The 20,275-nt window shown below is 41.2% G+C and overlaps 1 protein-coding gene across 4 annotated transcripts in view; it reads right to left on the bottom strand.

Annotated features, from left to right (window-relative positions):
* Positions 1-1,287: 1,287 nt before the first annotated feature.
* MORC3 (MORC family CW-type zinc finger 3) overlaps positions 1,288-20,275 on the bottom strand; it is a 56,419-nt gene continuing 37,431 nt past the window's right edge. For 3 of the 4 annotated variants that reach the window (XM_054542400.2, XM_063720774.1, XM_054542401.2), the window contains 7 exons: positions 17,800-17,922; positions 17,619-17,693; positions 15,643-15,688; positions 13,620-13,786; positions 8,006-8,894; positions 5,370-5,524; positions 1,288-2,786 (listed from right to left, as the gene is read on the bottom strand). In XM_054542400.2, the coding sequence (XP_054398375.2) occupies positions 2,633-2,786; positions 5,370-5,524; positions 8,006-8,894; positions 13,620-13,786; positions 15,643-15,688; positions 17,619-17,693; positions 17,800-17,922 (1,609 nt within the window). In that variant the 3' untranslated portion in view covers positions 1,288-2,632. 4 annotated transcript variants of the gene reach the window in all.

Below are 20,275 nucleotides of genomic sequence, written 5' to 3'. Positions count from 1 at the left end.
TCCAAGGACACTGACTTAATTAACGTGAGGTGCAGCCTGACTTTGGGAGTTTAAAAAACTCCCCAAGTAATTCTACTATGCAGCCGGAGGTGAGAACTTAAATGATTCCTCAATGATGTATGACCCAAGTTTAAGAGGTCTTAGGTGACAGCAAGAATCAAGCATCTGAGATCACAGGCAGCGTCACCAACTGGACCTGCCACATGAAGAATTTGAGGCCCAAAGGAAGCACACAGGGACGTGCCATGACCTCCTGCTCTGTGTGCTCATTCAGCTTTCACTGATTTTGCCACCCTAGGTCCTGTTTGAAGACTGTGGACTGTTTTGGTTTACTTCCTCATACCTTTCGCGTTTTGAAGTAATAAACGTTAGTTGAAGCAATACTGTCCCCCACACGCAACAAAAGAGAAAGGTACATACATCATGAAAACCCACATTGTTCCGTTAAACAACAGTCGTTCTGTCTGAAACTGTTAGCCACATTTTCGAAATCTCATATCTTGGCAATACTTCAATATTTTCATAAAGAGCAAAAAATATCTAAGTGCTTCCAAAGAATCAATTTAGCAAGCAAGTTTCTCTTACTAATCCCATGATTAATTTTCCCACCAAGCCAGATAGCTACAGGAAATATTTCTGCAAGAATACATACAGAAGCTGGCCAAAAGGAAGGGAAAAATAGCAAATTCCAAAAAGAACCACTGCATGAGTTAGATATTCACAAAACTTACACGATTTACATAGCTGCTATTATTTAGGCAAGGTTTCTCTAGAGTAAATGAGTTATACAAAGAAAAGTCTTTTTTTTTTTTTGAGACGGAGTTTCGCTCTTGTTGCCCAGGCTGGAGTGCAATGGTGGGATCTTGGCTCACTGCAACCTCCACCTCCCAGGTTCCAGTGATTCTCCTGCCTCAGCCTCCTGAGTAGCTGGGATTACAGGCATGCGTCACCACGCCCGGCTAATTTTGTATTTTTAGCAGAGACGGCATTTCTCCATGTTAGTCAGGCTGGTCTTGAACTCCCGACCTCAGGTGATCCGCCCACCTCGGCCTCCCAAAGTGCTGGGACTACAGGCGTGAGCCACCGCGCCAGGCTGAGAAAAGGCTTTTGAAAACAGAATACACATACTCTGAGGAAAGAGGAGCTCAGCCTCAGTCTTAATGGAAACAGTCTTCAAAAAATAACCTGCAATTAAAGTAGTTAAAATGAGCTCAAGTTGAGGGTCTAAAGAATACATTTTTAGTTTTAAAATAATTTGAGGTTAATATTAAGTCTTTAAAAGTAGCATTTGAACAGTTAGCCATCATATATTTTTATTTTATTACAAGATATTTTAAAATTTGGGAAATTACAATTGTGACAGAAAACCAGCTTCATACCAAAAATACACTTTCAATTACTTTATCAGGCAAATAAAAACAATCTTCATTTATTTGCTCTTTCCAGAATTACTATACAGTAAAAATTCAATACTGTATATGACCGACATGTATTAAGCATACATACAAAATGAACGGATTGAATGTTCAAAAACAAAGGTAAAAATAAATAGCAACGATAAAACTTTGGAAAAAATAATGCACATTTTAGTTGTGGAAAATATGGTTCTTATATATACATAGTTTATACTTAATAGAAAGCCATCTCTTTAAAATTGCACAAAACATGGGACCAATAAAGCATAGTATTTTATGGCATGTAATACTATAATCCTAAGGAAATTTGTTCCTTGACTCCAGGATATAAAACACTTAGGTTTGTAATATAATAAAAGGTATGTAGTATTGTTTGAGAAAGACTGTCTTCCTCAACTCACATTAACCTGTAGTAATCCTACAAAAGGCTGTACAGGAAATTTCACAAAAAGAAATATTAAAAAATTATCATGCCCACTTCATGCCGACTAAACAGCCAAAAATGGGCTTCAAAGTAAACTTGGTGGCCATTTAATATTTCAATACCTTTTTTCTGTTAAAGACTGTTTCTTCGTTCTATAAAAACACTTTGTGTTTAACCGTGATTGGCAATCTCAGCACAAGAAAATTCTGGCAAAATGGAGTTGTGGTTTTTGCTTATTTTCATGAATAAAATATTTCAGGATAGGAATTTATACAAAAGAAACATTAATGCTCAATTCACTTATAACCAGAGTGGTATCAGGAGTGTTACTACATTATTTAAAAATCCTATTTAAAGTCCTTTATAAGAAAATCAAAGGTAACATTTCCATTTGTATTATGGCATAGCCCTCGACTTAGAGAAAAATACACTTTGGGGAACCAGAAAAAATTGCACAAAGCTTAGGGGCAACCTGAAAAGCTCTTGGTGAAAAACACTTAAGTACTCTAGGGCAATAAAAAAATATGCGCAGGCTTAATTACAAATATTTACATTCAAAACAGAGTCATGAGTTAGCTTCAGCTGCTCAATGCCAACAATTCACAGGTATTTCAAAACATAAGATAATGTGTCCACAATATTTGTGACCACATTTGAATGCATAGAATACAGTAAAGATTATGGTTTTCAGTCTGTTGCCTATCATATCTATACAACAAAATTAATTATATTTTCAAAGCTGTACAACCAAAAGAATTGAGCAAATATTTTCTTATCTTACATAACATATACTTTAAGTACTACTGATTTCACTCATTTGTTCAACAACTTGTCCTAAAATCTCATCAACTACATCAACATCGTAATTCACTTGCTGAAGATCAAGATCAGGCACAATCATAGCCAGCAGTTGTCCTACGTTAACTCGAAGAGATCGGAGTTTGAGGCTGCAAATACAAATATGTAACTTATTAGATGAGCATTACAAGTTAAGATTCATGTAGACCTTAAAAAGTAAAATATCAAAATCAAATCTCTGTAGAATATACAATTAAACAAAAAGAAAAGCAAAACCTCCCCTAGAGAACTCAATTTACTTTAATAATTCACTTTTATCAGTCAGGTGCACTTGCTCATGCCTGTATTCCCAGCATTTGTGAAGCCGAGGAGGGAGATCGCTGGAGCCCAGGAGTTCGAGACCAGCCTGGCCAACATGGTGAAACCCTGACTCTACTAAAAACACAAAATATTAGCTGGGCTTGGTGACGGCACCTGTAGTCTCAGCTTCTCAAGAGGGTGAGGTGGAGGATCACCTGAGCCCAGGAGGTCAAGGCTGCAGTGAGCTGCGATGGCACCACCGCTCTCCAGGGTTCACGCAATTCTCCCACCTCAGCCTCCCAAGTAGCTGGAAGCACAGGCCCACACCACCATACCCGGTTAATTTTTATTATTATTATTTGTAGCAATGGGGTTTCACTATATTGCCCAGGCTGGTCTCAAACTCCTGGGCTCAAATCAAGCATTCTGCCCACCTCAGAGTGCTGGGATTACAGACATGAACCACCATGCTTAGCCGGAATTATCTAAAACATGTTCTATAAGATATCCATAGTTGTATAAGAGGTAATAAAAGGTTCTGTGGTCAAATAAGCTTGCAAAACATTGTGTTAAACAACGTTAAAGAAGCTTTTTTTTTATGCCGGGCACAGTGGCTCACGCCTGTAATCCAAGCACTCTGGGAGGCTGAGGCGGGCGGATCACCTGAGGTCAGGAGTTCAAGACCAGCCTATCAACATGGTGAAACCCCGTCTCCCCCTAAAAATACAAAATGTAGCTGGGCGTGGTGGCGCACACCTGTGGTCCCAGCTACTGGTGAGGCTGAGGCAGGAGAATTGCTTCAACCTGGGAGGCAGAGGTTGCAGTGAGCCGAGATTATGCAACTGCACTCCAGCCTGGGCATCAGATCAAGACTCTGTCTCCAAAAAAAATAATAATAATAATAATTGTAGGAGTGCTCTGATCCTATTACATGCTTAAGTTACCGTGCATTTACAGAGAACAATGGTTTGCTGAAAACACTGGGAAACCATAGATTAAGATAATTATGCCTTCCAAGTTTATGAATATCAACATTCTAGACTTTCTAAAAAATGCCCAAAAGTATTTAAGCAATAAACACCTAAAGTGTAAGGCAGCTTTTGCTTTAAATATTATGGCAAACACATAAAATGAGTGTTACAGTTGTTCTTGTTCCCTACCCCACTACAATATAAGTCCATATTTAATTTAGATACTGCTTTTTCTCGAGTGGAAACCTATGAAGGGATCAAGATGTTCTTCCTTAGTCTGATAATGCAGAGAATGTGATTTTGAGCATGTTTTTTTGGTGAGCTTTTATGGTAAGAGTCCACTAGACCTTTGATAATACTTTAATTGTTCCCATGCCAGCTTTTTTTTTTGAGACGGAGTTTTGCTCTTGTTGCCAAGGCCACAGCGTGGTGGTGCAATCTCGGCTCACTGCAACCTCCTTCTCCCTGGTTCAAGCGATTCTCCTGCCTCAGCCTCCCAAGTAGCTGGGATTACAGGTGTGCGTCACCATGCCAAGCTAATTTTGTATTTTTAGTAGAGACGGGGTTTCACCATGTTGGTCAGGCTGGTCTCGAACTCCTGACCTCAAGTGATCCACCCATCTTGGCCTCCCAAAGTGCTGGGATTACAGGCATGAGGCACCACACCTGGTTCTGAGACAGAGTCTTGCTCTGTCACCCAGGCTGGAGTGCAGTGGCACAATCTCGGCTCACTGCAACCTTCACCTCCTAGGTTCAAGCGATTCTCCTGCCTGAGCCTCCCAAGTAGCTGGGACTACAGGCTAATTTTTGTACTTTTAGTAGAGACAGGGTTTCACCATGTTGGCCAGGCTGGTCTCGAACTCCTGACCTCAGGTGACCCGCCCAACTCAGCCTCCCAAAGTGCTAGAATTATAGGTGTGAGCCACCACGCCTGGCCTGTCTACTTGTTTTAATAGGACTTCTTCCTAATATCATCTGTACTTTGTCAATTTTTAATAATTTTGCAATTTCCTAAAAGATGAGAGAGCACACAGTGAAATAAGGACAGCAAGCCATAAAGAAATGGTACCAAGTACGACAGTAAAAGAAAAACAGGTTGAAGGAGTGAGTTTCAGTAAAAGTCTCCTGTCTTCTACCCATGGCCAAATTTCCCCTATTCTTCAATGTCTTATCCATTTTTATTTTCCTTCAAAAAACATTCTAAAACCACTCTGACCAATCAAATGCTTTATTCCTTCTAAATTCCTATTCCACTTAAATAGAACTTAAATGGTCAGAAACTGGAAAGGAAGGATAATGAAGTATCACTTCTTTTGTATCTATCATAACACCAGGGTCACAGCAGACAGTCAATAACTTCTTTTGACAGAACAGTATCTATTTGATGGGTGCTAGCAGATAAAAATAAATAGTATCCTAACCGTAATTGCAGCCCCACTAAAATGCCTCATTTAATATTACCTTTCTCCATCCATATAATTTACAGACTCCTCAATGTTACTTGATGTTGAAACATCTGTTGCCGTCTGTTGATTTGATTTTAACTGTTCAACTTCAGTTTTGAGTTCTTCACACTGTGAACGGATTTGTGACTTTTCCATTTCCAGCAATTCAACCTAACAAAAAATATAAATGAACTTTATAACTGTAAAATTTAAAAATACTAATGGCAAAGTGAAATTTCAAGCTAAGAAATATAGAGAACCTGCTTGATAACATTATCAACTATCAAAAAACAAATACACAATGAAAAACCAGTAGTTTTCTATAAACAAGGCTTCATTTGTTTACAGCTTCACTTCTGCATCTTTTTACAATGAGAGAATACAATATATTACCACTTGATTTTAAAAAAAAGTGGTAATGAAAATGAAAAACCAGCCAGGCACGGTGGCTCACGCCTATAATCCCAGCACTTTGGGAGGCCGAGGTGGGCAGATCACCTGAGATCAGGAGTTTAAGACCAGCCTGACCAAAATGGAGAAACCTCATCTCTACAAAAAATACAAAATTAGCTGGGTGTGATGGCGGACGCCTGTAATCTCAGCTACTTGGGAGGCTGAGGCAGGAGAACTGCTTGAACCCAGGAGGTGGAGGGTGTGGTGAGCTGAGATCGCGCCATTGCACTCCAGCCTGGGCAACAGGAGCAAAGCTCCGTCTCAAAACAAAACAAAACAAAACAAAACAAAACAAAAAAACAGAAAAACCAAGATACTAACGCCTAAATTATGTTAATGTCACCGTGGTTTTTATTTCTTGCATACTCATCAGCTTATAATTAAGTTACAATAGTGAGTTTATGCTTTTTATAAACAGATGGTCCCTGACTTACAACGGTTTGACTTTATGATTTTCCAACTTTATGATGGTGTGAAAGTTATATGCATTCTATAGAAACTACACTTTGCACACCAATACAATCATTCTGTTTTTCATTTTCAGCACAGATTCAATACGTTACATGAAATACTCAGTATGTTGTGATAAACCAGACTTTGTGTTAGATGATTTTGCCCAAAAGTAGGCTGATACAAGTGTTCTGAGCACTTTAAAGGTAGGTTAGGCTAGGCTAAGATTTTGGGAGGTTGGCTGTAATTAAATGAATGTTGGAGTTAATGCTGTTTCCAACCTATGATGGGTTTTTCAGGACTGACACCATCATAAGTTGAGGAGCATCTGTATTTTGTCATTCAGCTCCTGAGCCAAGACATCAAGATTAAGTGTTTGCATGAGTAGCAAATATTCCCAAGGAAGAGACAGCACAGCACCACACCATGGTTCCCAAACTCTTTTTAGCAGGAAAATCCTTTCAAAGGCCTCACACACAAAAATGTATAAAATAGATTAAAAGGAGCTACCTTAATTTGAAGTAGGGGCATATGAAGAGGCTACTGATATTTATCATTTGTTTTCTGGTATTTATCGTTTTTCTCCTTCTTTCTCAGTAAAAGAACCCATGCATAAAGACTGCATTTCCCAGGCACCCTTTAGCCAGATGACTCAGTTCTGATAGTCAGAACATAAGCAACTCAGGCCAGGCATGGGGGCTCACACCTGTAATCCCAACACTTTGGGAGGCCAAGATGGGTGGATCACTTGACATCAGGAGTTTGAGATCAGCCTGGACAACGTGGTAAAACCCTGTCTCTACTAAAAAGACAAAAATTAGCCGGGCATGGTGGCGTGTGCTGTAATCTCAGCTACTCAGGACGCTGAGGCAGGAGAATCGCTTGAACTCAGGAGTTGGAGGTTGCAGTGAGCCGAGATCGGGCCACTGCGCTCACTCCAGCCTGGGCGACAGTGAAATTCTGTCTCAAGGAAAAAAAAAAAAAAAAAAAGGTGTGTGTATATATATATATATATATGTATATTAATCAAAGATTTTAAAAGGGATAAGTCAATTTCTCTCAGGAATCTTGAAAGACATAATCTAGAAAAATGAATGACTCCATAACTAAAGTATTAACTATACTTAAAAGTAGAATTGATGCCCAAAACAGAAAGAACATAATTAACTGTATTAATGAGGTATTAAGTTAATATTGGTATTCTGAACAGGACATTTACCATACCTGGCTACCCCCAATATTTTTCAGGAATGCACATCTCAAGACATTGGAAGAACCAAAAATGCCCCTACACATTTCCATATGCCTCTAGGAGGCCCTCTCCTCAGTTGAGAACCAGTAGAATAACAGACACTCAATAAGAACAGAATTATTTTTAAGTGAAAGCATTCCAATCTAGCAATTGGCAGCTTTTTTTTGAGACAGAGTCTCGCTCTGTTGCCCAGGCTGGAATGTGGTGGCGCAATCTTGGCTCACGGCAGCCTCTGCCTCCTGGGTTCAAGCGATTCTCCTGCCTCAGTCTCCCACCACCATGCCTGGCTAATTTTTGTATTTTTAGTAGAAACGGGGTTTCACCATTTTGTCCAGGCTGGTCTCGAACTCCTTGACCTCAAGTGACTGACCCACCCGCCTTGGCCTCCCCAAGTGGTGGGATTACCGGTATGAGCCACTGCGCCCAGCCAACTGGCAGCTTCTTAAGGTTTAAATGGCCCTGGACTCCACAACTACATGTTGGATGATATAACTCACCTCACTTTTATACTGGTCCCTCTCAATACTGCATTTGTCCAGTTGTCTAAACACATCATCAAGCTGCACAGCCATCTCATCCATTTCACTTTTACTCTCATTATTGGAACACTGGCTGCTTTCAGCCTTTACATGTTGCAAAGCACTACATTGTTTTTTCAGCCTTTCTATTTCTTCCAAAGCTTGCTGATACTGAGATACCATATGGTCTGGACTTTCAGATTTGCCATTAATACTTTCAAGTAAAAACACAACATCGGTTTCAGTGGACTGATGGCAAGTTTCTTTCTTAACATACTTGTCATTCATTTCTAGTATCCTCTGTTGTAACACTTTGATTTGATCAGTAAACATATGACACTGTCTTTTATAATTCTCTTTTTCCTCAGTGACAAGGAGTAGCTGGTTTCTCAGTTCTTGTAACTGGCAGCCTGCATCATCTGCAGATTTATCAGTGGTTTCCTGGGTTTCATGTATCTTTGCTTCAGCTTCTACACAGGAGGGCAGAATCACTGCATCATTTCTTAGGTCTATCTCGTCTTCAACAGTTTCTTCTTTTTTAACAACTAAACTTGGTACTTCAGTCTGGGTAGCTGCAGTATTTCCCTGGTCGCATCGGGATGATGAGGTGCTTGTTGAACCAGTCTGGCCACAAGGTTCACTGTCACCCACAAGCTCGACCTGAGCACCACCTTGCTCAACGTGACTCTGTTCTGATTTCATGTCAATATCATGATCTACTGCAGGTTTGGGGGTACTGTTTTCTTCTAAGATGATGACATCTTCATCATCGTCATCACCTTTATAAACTGAATTTTCAAACTGACTACTCAATCTCCGATTCTTTGCATTCAAAATTGAGGAACGAGTAGAAAGTCTCCGTTTCAAGCTGAAAAAAATTTTATATATAAAACATAAGATTGTAAAATATGAACAAAACAGATGACCTTGAAGTAATCATTCTAACAAATGCAGTATTGTAACAGTTTTTTGTTTGTTTTTTGAGATGGAGTGTCACTCTGTCGCCCAGGCTAGAGTGCAATGGCACAGTCTTGGCTCACTGCAACCTCTGCCTCCCAGGTTCAAGTGATTCTCCTGCCTCAGCCTCCTGAGGAGCTGGGATTACAGGCACCCGCCACCACGTCCAGCTAATTTTTATATTTTTAGTACAGATGGGGTTTCCCCATGTTGGCCAGGCTGGTCTCAAACTCCTTGACCTCAAGCAATCTGTCCGCCACAGCCTCCCAAAGTGCTGGGATTAGACACATGAGCCACTGTGCCCAGCCTATAAGTTTTGAAATACTAAGAAATACCCAGGCTTATTTTTTAAAGTGACGCATTGTATAGTACCAATCACTGATTTAATGAAGTAGAGATTATTTTCTCTTTTTACAGATGAAGACAATGGACTATTGAGATCTCTTTGAAGTACCAGATCTATTTACTGCCAAACATCTCTGCATTTGATGACCTCCAGGCATTTCAATGTACACATTTCCAGAACAGAATGCTACCCGCCCTGGCCCCTTCTTTGTATTCTTCAGCTCGGGGAATGGCATCACCATTTTCATTTGCCCATAATAATTTTTATCAGTAATCAGTGATCAAAGGGAAGCCATAAAGCAAACCAGTATTTCTTATCCTTTCATATGAAACAATTTTACCTGAATTAAAAATTGCCCCAATTTCTTCATTTGCATCATTCCCTGTTCATTCATGTTAATATGTGCATAGTTCACATTTATTTATCACCATTTGATTGCCTTTTTCCACACTTGGAGGAATATTTGTACTGGTTTGCTATTTGGGCCTTGTGTTAGACCTCCTAGATCTCAGGAAGGATTTTCCTCTTTTTTGGACTGTCTCATATCGAGGGAGCACAGCCTGCAATAGCATCTTAATGAAGGGTACACAGAACATAACAAACGCAAAGTTTTGCATGATGAAAACATCTTTATTTCTTTCTCAAGTCTATTGCTAGCTTAACTGTTATATAGGCTTCCAGGGTGAAAAATTATTTTCTCAGAAATTTAAAAGCATCATTCCATTTTCATCTGCCGTTCAAGTGTTTCTGCCATTCTAATTTCTCATCTCTTGCACGTACATAATCTGTTTCTTTCTGAAAAAATCTTTTATTCCCTGCGTTAAAAAATGTCATGATCCTATGTCTTTGAGTGGCTCTCCTTCCAGACATTATGCTCTGTAGTTAGTGGAAATGCAGTTTTTCTGGTATGATTTCCCATTCTGGAAGGCAGCTATGTTTGCTACACCACACCAGTGCCTACTTCCCATTCTGAAACTCCCTTATTCAGACGGTGGCTTTCCAGTACAGATACTATATCTTTTCTTCTTTCTCTATCTTCCAACTGTTCAGCTTTTCATTCTAAATGATTTATTTATTCAAGTCTACATCACTTTCCCCCAATAAATTTCACAATGTTTTCTTCTATTCCCTTTGTTTCAGTCTGCTGTCCCATGTGGGAGATGACACATGTGGCTATACAGGGCTATCTGCCTATACCTAAGAGTGAAACTGACTAGCAGTAGTTAGGGCTGAGCTTGTGATTCAAAGGGTGCTCAAACTGCCATCATCATTTAGGGCTTCTCTCTTAGAGCCCAGTGAGAAGGGAAGGGTGGATTTCTGACCATTCAGTATCCAAACTTTCCCTTACTCATTCTGTTTCAAAACAATGGCTCATCTACATCTTCAGCAGTAAAAACTGCTCCATAAAGTAAATCCCCTATCTTCTGACAGAGGCAGAGAAAGGGTACTCGCCAGACTTTGCAGGTTGGAAAGAGGTCTTGACTTTAACTTACCAACCAAGCCTCTGGTTCTCACCCCTATCTATCTTCCACCTTCAGCAGTCCCCAATGCTTCCAAGTTAGGAGACTTTCTAGAGACCTGTGGAGTAAACTGGTTTCTACCATCCTCCAGCAGGCTTAGGTTTCAGCTTCCCTTGGTTTGCTGTATCAAGTACTTCTTGCTTACTCTGCCCTGTTTAATTTGGAGTTACTCTATTCTTTTTCTTACCAAGCTAATTCCTATTTCCTAAGACTTAAATACACCCTTTCCACAAACTTTGGTTTATAAATTTGAGAATAAATATGGCTTTAAAAACTGTTTAATAGGCTGGGCACAGTGGCTCACGCCTGTAATCCCAGCACTTTGGGAGGCGGAGGCAGGCAGATTGCCTGAGCTTAGGAGTTTGAGACCAGCCTGGGCAATTCGGTGAAACCCCATCTATACTACAATACAGTAAATTAGCAGGGCATGGCAGTGTACATTTGTAGTCTCAGCTACTCAGGAGGCTGAGGCAGGGGAGTTGTTTGAACCAGGAGGCAGAGGTTGCAGTAAGCTGAGATTATGCCACTGCACTCCAGGCTGGGCAACAGAGAAAGACTGTTTCAAAAAAAAAAAAGTTGTTTAATCAAAAATTTCCCTCTTTATTCTTGTCTTCCATTTTGATGACAGCCAACTTTTAAAAAATTTTCTTTGCAGCCATAAAAAAGAAAGAAATAATGTCCTTTGCAACAACATGAATGCAGCTGGAGGCCTTTATCCTAAGTGAATTAATGCAGGAACAGAAAACCAAATACTTCATGTTCTCACTTATAAGTGGGAGCTAAGTGCTAGGTACACATGGACATAAAGTTGGGAACCATAGACACTGGGGACTACTAGAGTGGGGAGAGAGGAAGGGAGGGGGCAGGGCTGAAAAACTACGTATTGGGTACTATGCTCAATAGCTGGGTGATGGTATCATTCATACCCCAAACCTCAGGATCATGCCATATACCCATGTAACAAACCTGCATGTACCCTGAATCTAAAAGTTAAAATCATTAAAAATACCTTTAATCTCTTATCTGTAAACTACAAAACCATCCTTACAAAGAAAAGCAAAAAATATTGAGGAGAACTGTAAAATATGAGTTCTTAATAAAGTAGCAATCCAGCTCCAAAATAAGTGTCCAATACACAAGTTATAAAGAGCAAATTGGCCAGGTGCTGCGGCTCACGCCTGTAACCCCAGTACTTTGGGAGGCTGAGGCGGGCGGATCACCTGAAGTCAGGAGTTCGAGACTATCCTGGCTAACACGGTGAAACCCCGTCTCTACTAAAAATACAAAAAATTAGCAGGGCATGGTGGTGCGTGCCTGTAATCCCAGCTACTCGGGACGCTGAGGCAGGGGAATCGCTTGAACCAGAAGTCGGAGGTTGCACTGAGTTGAGATTGCACCATTGCACTCCAGCTTGGGCAACAAAAGCGAAACTCCGACTCAAAAAAATAAAGAAAGAAAGAGCAAACTATTCTAGAATATGCCCTCTTTGATTTATATATGCATAAAGGCAGTTAGTTATTTATAATCTTCCTTGGGGTCAAAAATTCCTTTGAGAATTTGATAAAAGTTACAAAACATCTCAAAAAAAAATCTGGCCCCACTATCTTAGAGAAGCTTATTTCAGTGTTTCTCTTTGAATAACAAACATCAGTATAGTCAGTCTGATCCACTAGTTTGTAGACACCACGTTCATTCTTCTTCACTTTCTTCGTTCTATTAACTTGGAAGAGGCCATCTACAAGACTACTGTTTTCAGAACTTCAGGAACCAACGTAAGTACCACCTCATCACAAAGCCTTCGCTGATCAATCCAGTCAAGATGGCTAACTATTCAATTCATGCATCACTTTCTCTTTGTCCCTTCCTTCTCCATCTACTCCTCCAATAAATTAAGTGCCTACAGTGTGCCATAGGCTCTGCAAAGAACTTCCGGGTCACTATAGTGTCGTACTGTTAATTGCTTCATGGTTTTGTTTTTTTTTTGAGATGGAGTCTCGCTCTGTCACCCAGGCTGGAGTGCAGTGGCGCGATCTCGGCTCACTGCAACCTCCGCCTCCCAGGTTCAAGTGATTCTCTTGCCTCAGCCTCCCAAGTAGCTGGGATTACAGGCATGTACCACCACACCCACCTAATTTTTATATTTTTAGTAGAGACGGAGTTTCACCATGTTGGCCAGGCTGGTCTCGAACTCCTGACCTCAAATGATCCACCTGCCTCGGCCTCCCAAAGTGCTGGGATTACAGGCGTGAACCACCGCGCCCGGCCTGCTTCACATTTTTTTAAGTCCTGATCATCTTAAAAGCAGGAATTGTCATACTATATAGAAATTCAAAGAGGTGAGAATGCGATCAAACTCTACAATGAATACAATTAGTGCTTTTTTTTTCTGGAGATGGAGTTTTGCTCTTGTTGCCCAGGCTGGAGTGCAGCCTCAGCCTCCGCCTCAGCCTCTGGAGTAGCTGGGATTACAGGTGCCCACCACCACGCCTGGTTAATTTTTTTGTATTTTTAGTAGAGATGGGGTTTTGCCATGTTGGCCAGGCTGATCAATTAATACTTTTTAATGAATTTAACAGGTGGCAGAAGTAGGGTTTAGCCTAAGTTTAGACAATAAAAGCAAGACAATTTGTCCTGAAGATTTTCACATTCATGGAACCTACAATTCACAATGGAACCTACAATGATCCTGAATTGCATCACTGTCATAGAAGTGTCAAGTAAAGGCTCTGTTTAATATTCCCCAAATGGAAAACCAATCTTAGCCACTGACCTGTTGCTCTCAGGTTCAGACTGGGGTGAGACTTGATGATTATTTAGAAGTCTTGTCGCATAAGAATTTGTTCCTTCTGAAAGATGTCTTCTTGGAACACTTTCCTTAGGAGAAGAAAAGCTTGGAGTTGAAAGAGCAGTTGGCCGAAACAACAGTTCAGCATTAATCTGTTGGAGGGAAAAATCATCACCTTAAAGGAACTATTTCTAGTGTGACATGCCCAAAACACAAGATATAATCTTCCTCTTCCCCCTTATCCCAGAAGACACAAAAACAATTCTAAACATGTAAATTCCTTGTGCTATACCAGGAATCAACAAGTAAACCAATGAACTAAATCCAGCCTGCAAGTAGGCTAAGAATGGCTTTGTATTTTTAAAAGGTGTGAAGAAACAAAGCAACAAAACAAAGAATATTCAACAGAGACTTTATGTGGCCCACAAAGCCAAAAAGATTTACCATGTGGCGACTAGACTTATCAAGACCCAAACTTCTCAAGCAAGAAGCACAACTGCCTACTTGTATTCAGATGGCCCCTGATTTACAATGGCATCAACTTTATGATGGTGCAAAAGCAATATCCATTCAGCAGAAACTGTACTTCGAGTACTCAAGCAATCATTTTTGTTTTGTTTTTCACTTTCAGTATTCAATAAAGTTCATGAGATACTCAACACTTTATGATAAAACAGACTGTTAGATGACTGCCCAATGTAGGCTAATATAAGAGTTCTGAGCACAGTTAAGGTAGGCTAGGCGAAGCTATGACATTCAATAGGTTAAGTGTATTAAATGCATTTTTGATAACAATATTTTGTTTGTTTTTTGTTTTTTTGAGACAGAGTCTCAGTCTGTTCCCCAGGATGGAGTGCAGTGGTGTGATCTTGGCTCACTGCAACCTCCACCTCCCGGGTTTAAGCAATTCTTGTGCCTCAGCTTCCTGAGTAGCTGGAATTACAAGTGCCTGCCACCACATTCAGTTATTTTTTATATTTTTAGTAGAGACAGGGTTTTGCCATATTGCCCAGGCTGGTCTCGAACTCCTGGCCTCAAGTGATCGCCCACCTCGCCTTCCCAAAGTGCTGGGAACACAGCCATGAGCCATCACGGCTGGCCAAAAACATTTTCAATTTATGATGAGCTTATCAGGATGTAACTCTATGGTAAGCCTAGGAGCATCTACACTCAACCAAAGCTCTTTAACACAGTAAGTATTAAGACAGAAGAGAGAGGCCAGGCAGAGTAGTCAACACTGGGAAAAACACTATGGCTTTTGTCCAGGTTAGCACTAAAATATGGCTTCCTGGGTGTTCCTGGGATGTCTTCCTTAACTGCTTATCTAACAATACAATTTTTAAAGTTTGTTTCCCTTTCCTCAGAAGATACCCAACTAAACAATCAAACTAACAGTTTGAATGACGTTGGATTAGGAAGAGTTGGAAAGGTAGGCAAAGAGAAGTACAAGAGAAGAGAATGAACTAAATAAACCAAATCCCTTTGATATGTACTAAACTTTAACATTCACTATTGATTAAACTAAGCACTACACAACATAAGACACAGCCATAAAATGGAAAGCTTGGACAGGGGTGGTGGCTCATACCTGTAATCCTAGCACTTTGGGAGGCTGAGATGGGAGGATTACTTGAGGCCAGGAGTTCAAGACCAGCCTGGTCAACACAGTGAGACCCTATCTCTATTTTATTTATTTTTTGAGATGGAAGTCTTGCTCTGTGGCCCAGACTACAGTGCAATGACACCAATCTCTCACTGCAACAGCTGCCTCCCAGGTTCAAGCAATTCTCCTGTTTCAGCCTCCCGAGTAGCTGGGATTACAGGTATGTGCCACCACATCCAGCTAATTTTTGTGTTTTTAGTAGACACAGGGTTTCACTATGTTGGCCAGGCTGGTCTTGAACTCCTAACCTCAGGTGATCCACCCGCCTCGGCCTCCCAAAATGCTGCGATTATGGGTGTCAGCCCCCATCTCTATTTAAAAAAAAAAAAAAGAAGGCTTAATTACCCGAGGGATCATTTCCGGTTGTCTGATCCTGAATTTTTCCTTGTTGCTTTAAAATAAAGATGAAAAACATGTTGTTATTTCTCAATCGCATTTCCCAATGACACACCTGCCATTTATGCAGTTACTAAGGTACTCTGAACTCTGCTTCTATTTCAATATAATCAGCAGTAAGCCCTTCAGGAAATACTTTCTTTTATCTCAGTAGCACCCTAATTTCAGCCTGAATTTTTCCATCCTCACCAGTATAAACTGCAGATCTTTGGTGTTTTTTTCTCCACTAAGACCAGATAACTCAGTCCAGAATCACAGGTTTTTGAACTAGAACATCACATAGGTTTTTCGTTTTTTGTTTTTTTTTTTTGAGAGGGAGTCTTGCCCAGGCTGGAGTGCAGAGGTGCAATCTCGGCTCACTGCAACCTCTGCCTCCCGGGTTCAAGCAATTCTCCTGCCTCAGCCTCCTGAGTAGCTGGGATTACAGGCGTCCACCACCACGCCCAGCTAATTTTTGTGTTTTTCGTAGAGACAGGGTTTCACCATGTTGGCCAGGCTGGTCTCGAACTCCTGACCTCAGGTGATCCGCCCAACTCAGCCTCCCAAAGTGCTAGAATTATAGGTGTGAGCCACCATGCCTGGCCTGTCTGGGATTACAGACGTGAGCCACCACACAGCCTTTTTTTTTTTTTTTTTTTTTTTTGAGACAGAGTCTTACTCTGTCGCCCAGGCTGGAATGCAGTGGTGTGCTCGGCTCACTGCAACCTCTGCCTCCTGGGTTCAAGTGATTCTCCTGCCTCAGCCTCCTGAGTAGCTGGGATTACAGCACGCACCACCACACCCAGCTAATTTTTGTATTTTTAGTACAGACGGGGTGTCACTATGTTGGCCAGGCTGGTATCAAACTCCTGACCTCAAGTGATCCACCCACCTCAGTCTCCCAAAGTGCTGGGGTTACAGGTGTGAGCCACCGCACTGGGCCCACATAGGTTTCTATACTTCCAATACAATTGCTGGATTTCACTAAAGAATAGTACACTACAAATCAAAGTCGTCTGAAAGGCTCTTAGTAACTTGGCCTTCTGTGTGTGGTAGATTAGCCTGAAGTCTTCATTGGCTGACTATCCTTATTCAGCATCTGTCCCACTTCCATTTTCTTTTTCTTCTTTTTAAGATAGAGTCTCGCTCTTGTTGCCCAAGCTGGAGTGCAGTGGTGCGATCTTGGCTCACCGCAACCTCTGCCCCCCAGGTTCAAACGATTCTCCTGCCTCAGCCTCCCAAGTAGCTAGGATTACAGGCACCCGCCACCACATCCGACTAATTTTTTGTATTTTTAGTAGAGGCGGGGTTTCACCACGTTAGCCAAGCTGGTCTCAAACTCCTGACCTCAGGTGATCCACCCGCCTCAACCTCCCAAAGTGCCACATCCATTTTCCATTATTCCCATTCACATACTCTAGCTAAACTGAGCAAATGTTTGTTCCCTGTACATTCTCATCGTACCCATCCTTCAAGGCCTATTACAAAAATGACCTCTTTCATGAAGTTTCCTGATCTATTTCTGCTCTCCCACCCACCAGACAGAACCACTCTCCCTATGAGCTTCCTTACGGCACTGGACCAGAGTTTCTATGGCACTCACCAACATGTAACTGGTAAAATTCATGTCTCACCTCTTCTGTTACACCTTCTCTATAAGCTTGAATGGGGGAGTATTCACTAATGATTCCTCTGCATACAGCTCAAAACAGCAGACTGCTCTTACACAACACATCGGCACATATGGCGGCAATAAGCATGAAACAAACAGCAGGTATCCACAGCATAAGTTTTTGTTTTTAAAGCCCTTGATATTACGCACTCCACATTATAAACTTTTTCAGTTACACGTGCTTTACCTTGGAGAAGCATCAAATAATGTTGCCAAGGCATCACTGTTCATGATCTGGGCATTATTATCCACTATACATCAATACAACACTCACGTCTTTTTGTAGGTTTTTTCATAAGTGGGATGTACCAAATCCTCATCTTCAGGTTCTTCTGGAACCTCACAATTTCTATTCAGAAAAATCACATAGGAATAACATGTCACCAGCGCCTATTCATACACTGTGAACAGTACTTTCCGTCTTTCCAAAAAGGGTACTACCAACTCTATGGTACCTGAACTGTGGGTCAGGGTTATTGGAGCAATACCATTTTTCAGGAAGTTGATCCATCCCATCAGGTAATTTCCGCCACTTTAGACAGGCATCACACTGAACCCATGTCTGATCAGGACGCTTCCTGTCCCAAAACAAGAACAAAATATTAACACAGAAATATGGACTCTAAATACTTCATCAGATGTTCCATGTCATTTCTACCACAAGATGCCATTATTTAATTCCTTTCCTAAAAATTATGACATAACTCTTTCAAAATTAGGCTGGGTGAGAAGGCTCATGCCTATAATCCCAGGAGTTAGAGACCAGCCTGGACAACATGGTGAAACCCTGTCTCTACAAAAAAACACAAAGATTAACTGGGCATGGTAATGCACACCTGTGGTCCCTACTACTTGGGAGGCTGAGGTAGGAGGATTGCTTGAGCCCAGGAGGCAGAGGTTGCAAAATCATGCTACTGAGCTCCAGCCTAGGCTACAGAGTAAGACCCCGTCCAAAAAAAAAAAAGGAGAGGAAAGGAAAGGAAAAAAGAAAAAGGAAAGGAAAGGAAAGGAAAAGAGAAAAGGCAAGGCAAGGCATGGTGGCTCATGCCTATAATTTGCGAGGCTAAAGCAGGAGGGCTGCTTGGGCCCAAGAGTTTGGGACCAGCCTGGGCAACACAGTGAGACCCTGTCTCTACAAGGTATTTTTTAGAAATACATTTTAAGAACAACTCTTTTGAGCTGGGTGTGGTGGCATACACCTTAGTCTCAGATACTCAGGAGGCTGAGGTTGGAGAATCGCTTGAGCACAGGAGTATGAGGCCAGCCTGGGCAACATAGTGAGACCCCATCTCTCAAAACATAGAACACGACCATTTTGGTTACCTTCAAAAGATTAAAAGTCACAAGCCAATTAGAACAATGTGACTTAAATGTCTTAATAGCATTAAATTTTTTCTACAATAACTTAATATTTCAAATGCCTTGCCCTGAACTTTATGTTTAGTGTCTACAATGTTAAATCTACAATATATTGTATTTATTAGCATAATAAATCACTTAAGTCCAGAAAACAGAATTCTGTTGTTATAATTTAAGTAACTTTAACTAAGATACTTTTGCCCTCTTATTTCTGAATAACTAAAATTAGTATACTTTTAGTTTACAAAATGCTTTCATATTTTTCTCATTTAAAAATCAAGGCTGGGCACGGTGGCTCATGCCTGTAATCCCTGCACTTTGGGAGGCTGAGGCGGGTGGATCAAGAGGTCAGGAGATCGAGACTATCCTGACTAACACGGTGAAACCCCATCTCTACTAAAAATACAAAAGATTAGCCGCGGGTTCCTGTAGTCCCAGCTACTCGGGAGGCTGAGGCAGAATTGCATGAACCCAGGAGGCAGAGCTTGCAGTGAGCCGAGACTGCGCCACTGCACTCCAGCCTGGGCGACAGAGCAAGCCTCCACCTCAAAAAAAAAAGAAAAATCACAATAATTCCTGTAAAGAACTTGTATATATTCTTTTTTTTTTTTAATTATTTTTTGCTTCTACTTTATTTATTTTTTAAGAGATAGGTCTTACCACATTGCCCAGGCTGGTCTCCAACTCCTGAGTTCAAGCAATCCTTCTGCCTTGCCTCCCAAAGTGCTGGGATTACAGGCGTGACCCACTGGATACAGCCTATGTAGACTTATTTTACATACGAAAACTTCACCTTAATGTCAATAGCTTTTTAAATCTAGTTTTATTTCATTTTATTTATTTTTTTTGAGACAGAGTTTCACTCTTTTCGCCCAGGCTGGAGTGCAATGGTGCAATCTCGGCTCATTGCAACCTCTGCCTCCCGGGTTCAAGCTATTCTCCTGCCTCAGCCTCCCAAGTAGCTGGGACTGCAGGCATGCGCCACCACGCCTGGCTACTTTTTGTATTTTCAGTAGAGACGGGGTTTCACCATGTTGATCAGGCAGGTCTCAAACTCCAGACCTCAAGTGATCTGCCCGCCTCGGTTGGCCTCCCAAAGTGCTGGGATTACAGATGTGAGCCACCATACCTGGTCTGCTTTTTAAATCTAGCTTTGAAAAAGCATTTCAATATTTATAAAAAACTTCAAAAAAGGATGAGTGCGGTGGCTCACGTCTGTAATCCCAGCACTTTGGGAGGCCAAGGCAGGCAGATCACCTGAGGTCAGGAGTTCAAGACCAGTCTGGCCAACATGGTGAAACTCTGTCTCTACTAAAAATACAAACATTAGCCAGGCGTGGTGGCCCACGCCTGTAGTCCCAGCTCCTCGGGAGGCTGAGGTAGGAGAATTGCTTGAACCCGGGAGGTGGAGGTTGCAGTGAGCTGAGATTGCGCCACTGCACTTCAGCCTGGGTAACAGAGCGAGACTCCATTTCAAAACAAAACAAAACAAAACAAAACAAAACCCAACCAACCAACCAAACAAATCCAAAGCTTCAAAACAATCTAGAGGTTTACAAAGCATAACTTTAT

The sequence above is a fragment of the Pongo abelii genome, chromosome 22, assembly GCF_028885655.2.
Source record: "Pongo abelii isolate AG06213 chromosome 22, NHGRI_mPonAbe1-v2.0_pri, whole genome shotgun sequence".
NCBI classification, from domain to species: domain Eukaryota; kingdom Metazoa; phylum Chordata; class Mammalia; order Primates; family Hominidae; genus Pongo; species Pongo abelii.
The sequence above is the reverse complement of the archived record's forward strand: the minus strand, read 5'-3'. Positions and strand labels throughout refer to the sequence as shown.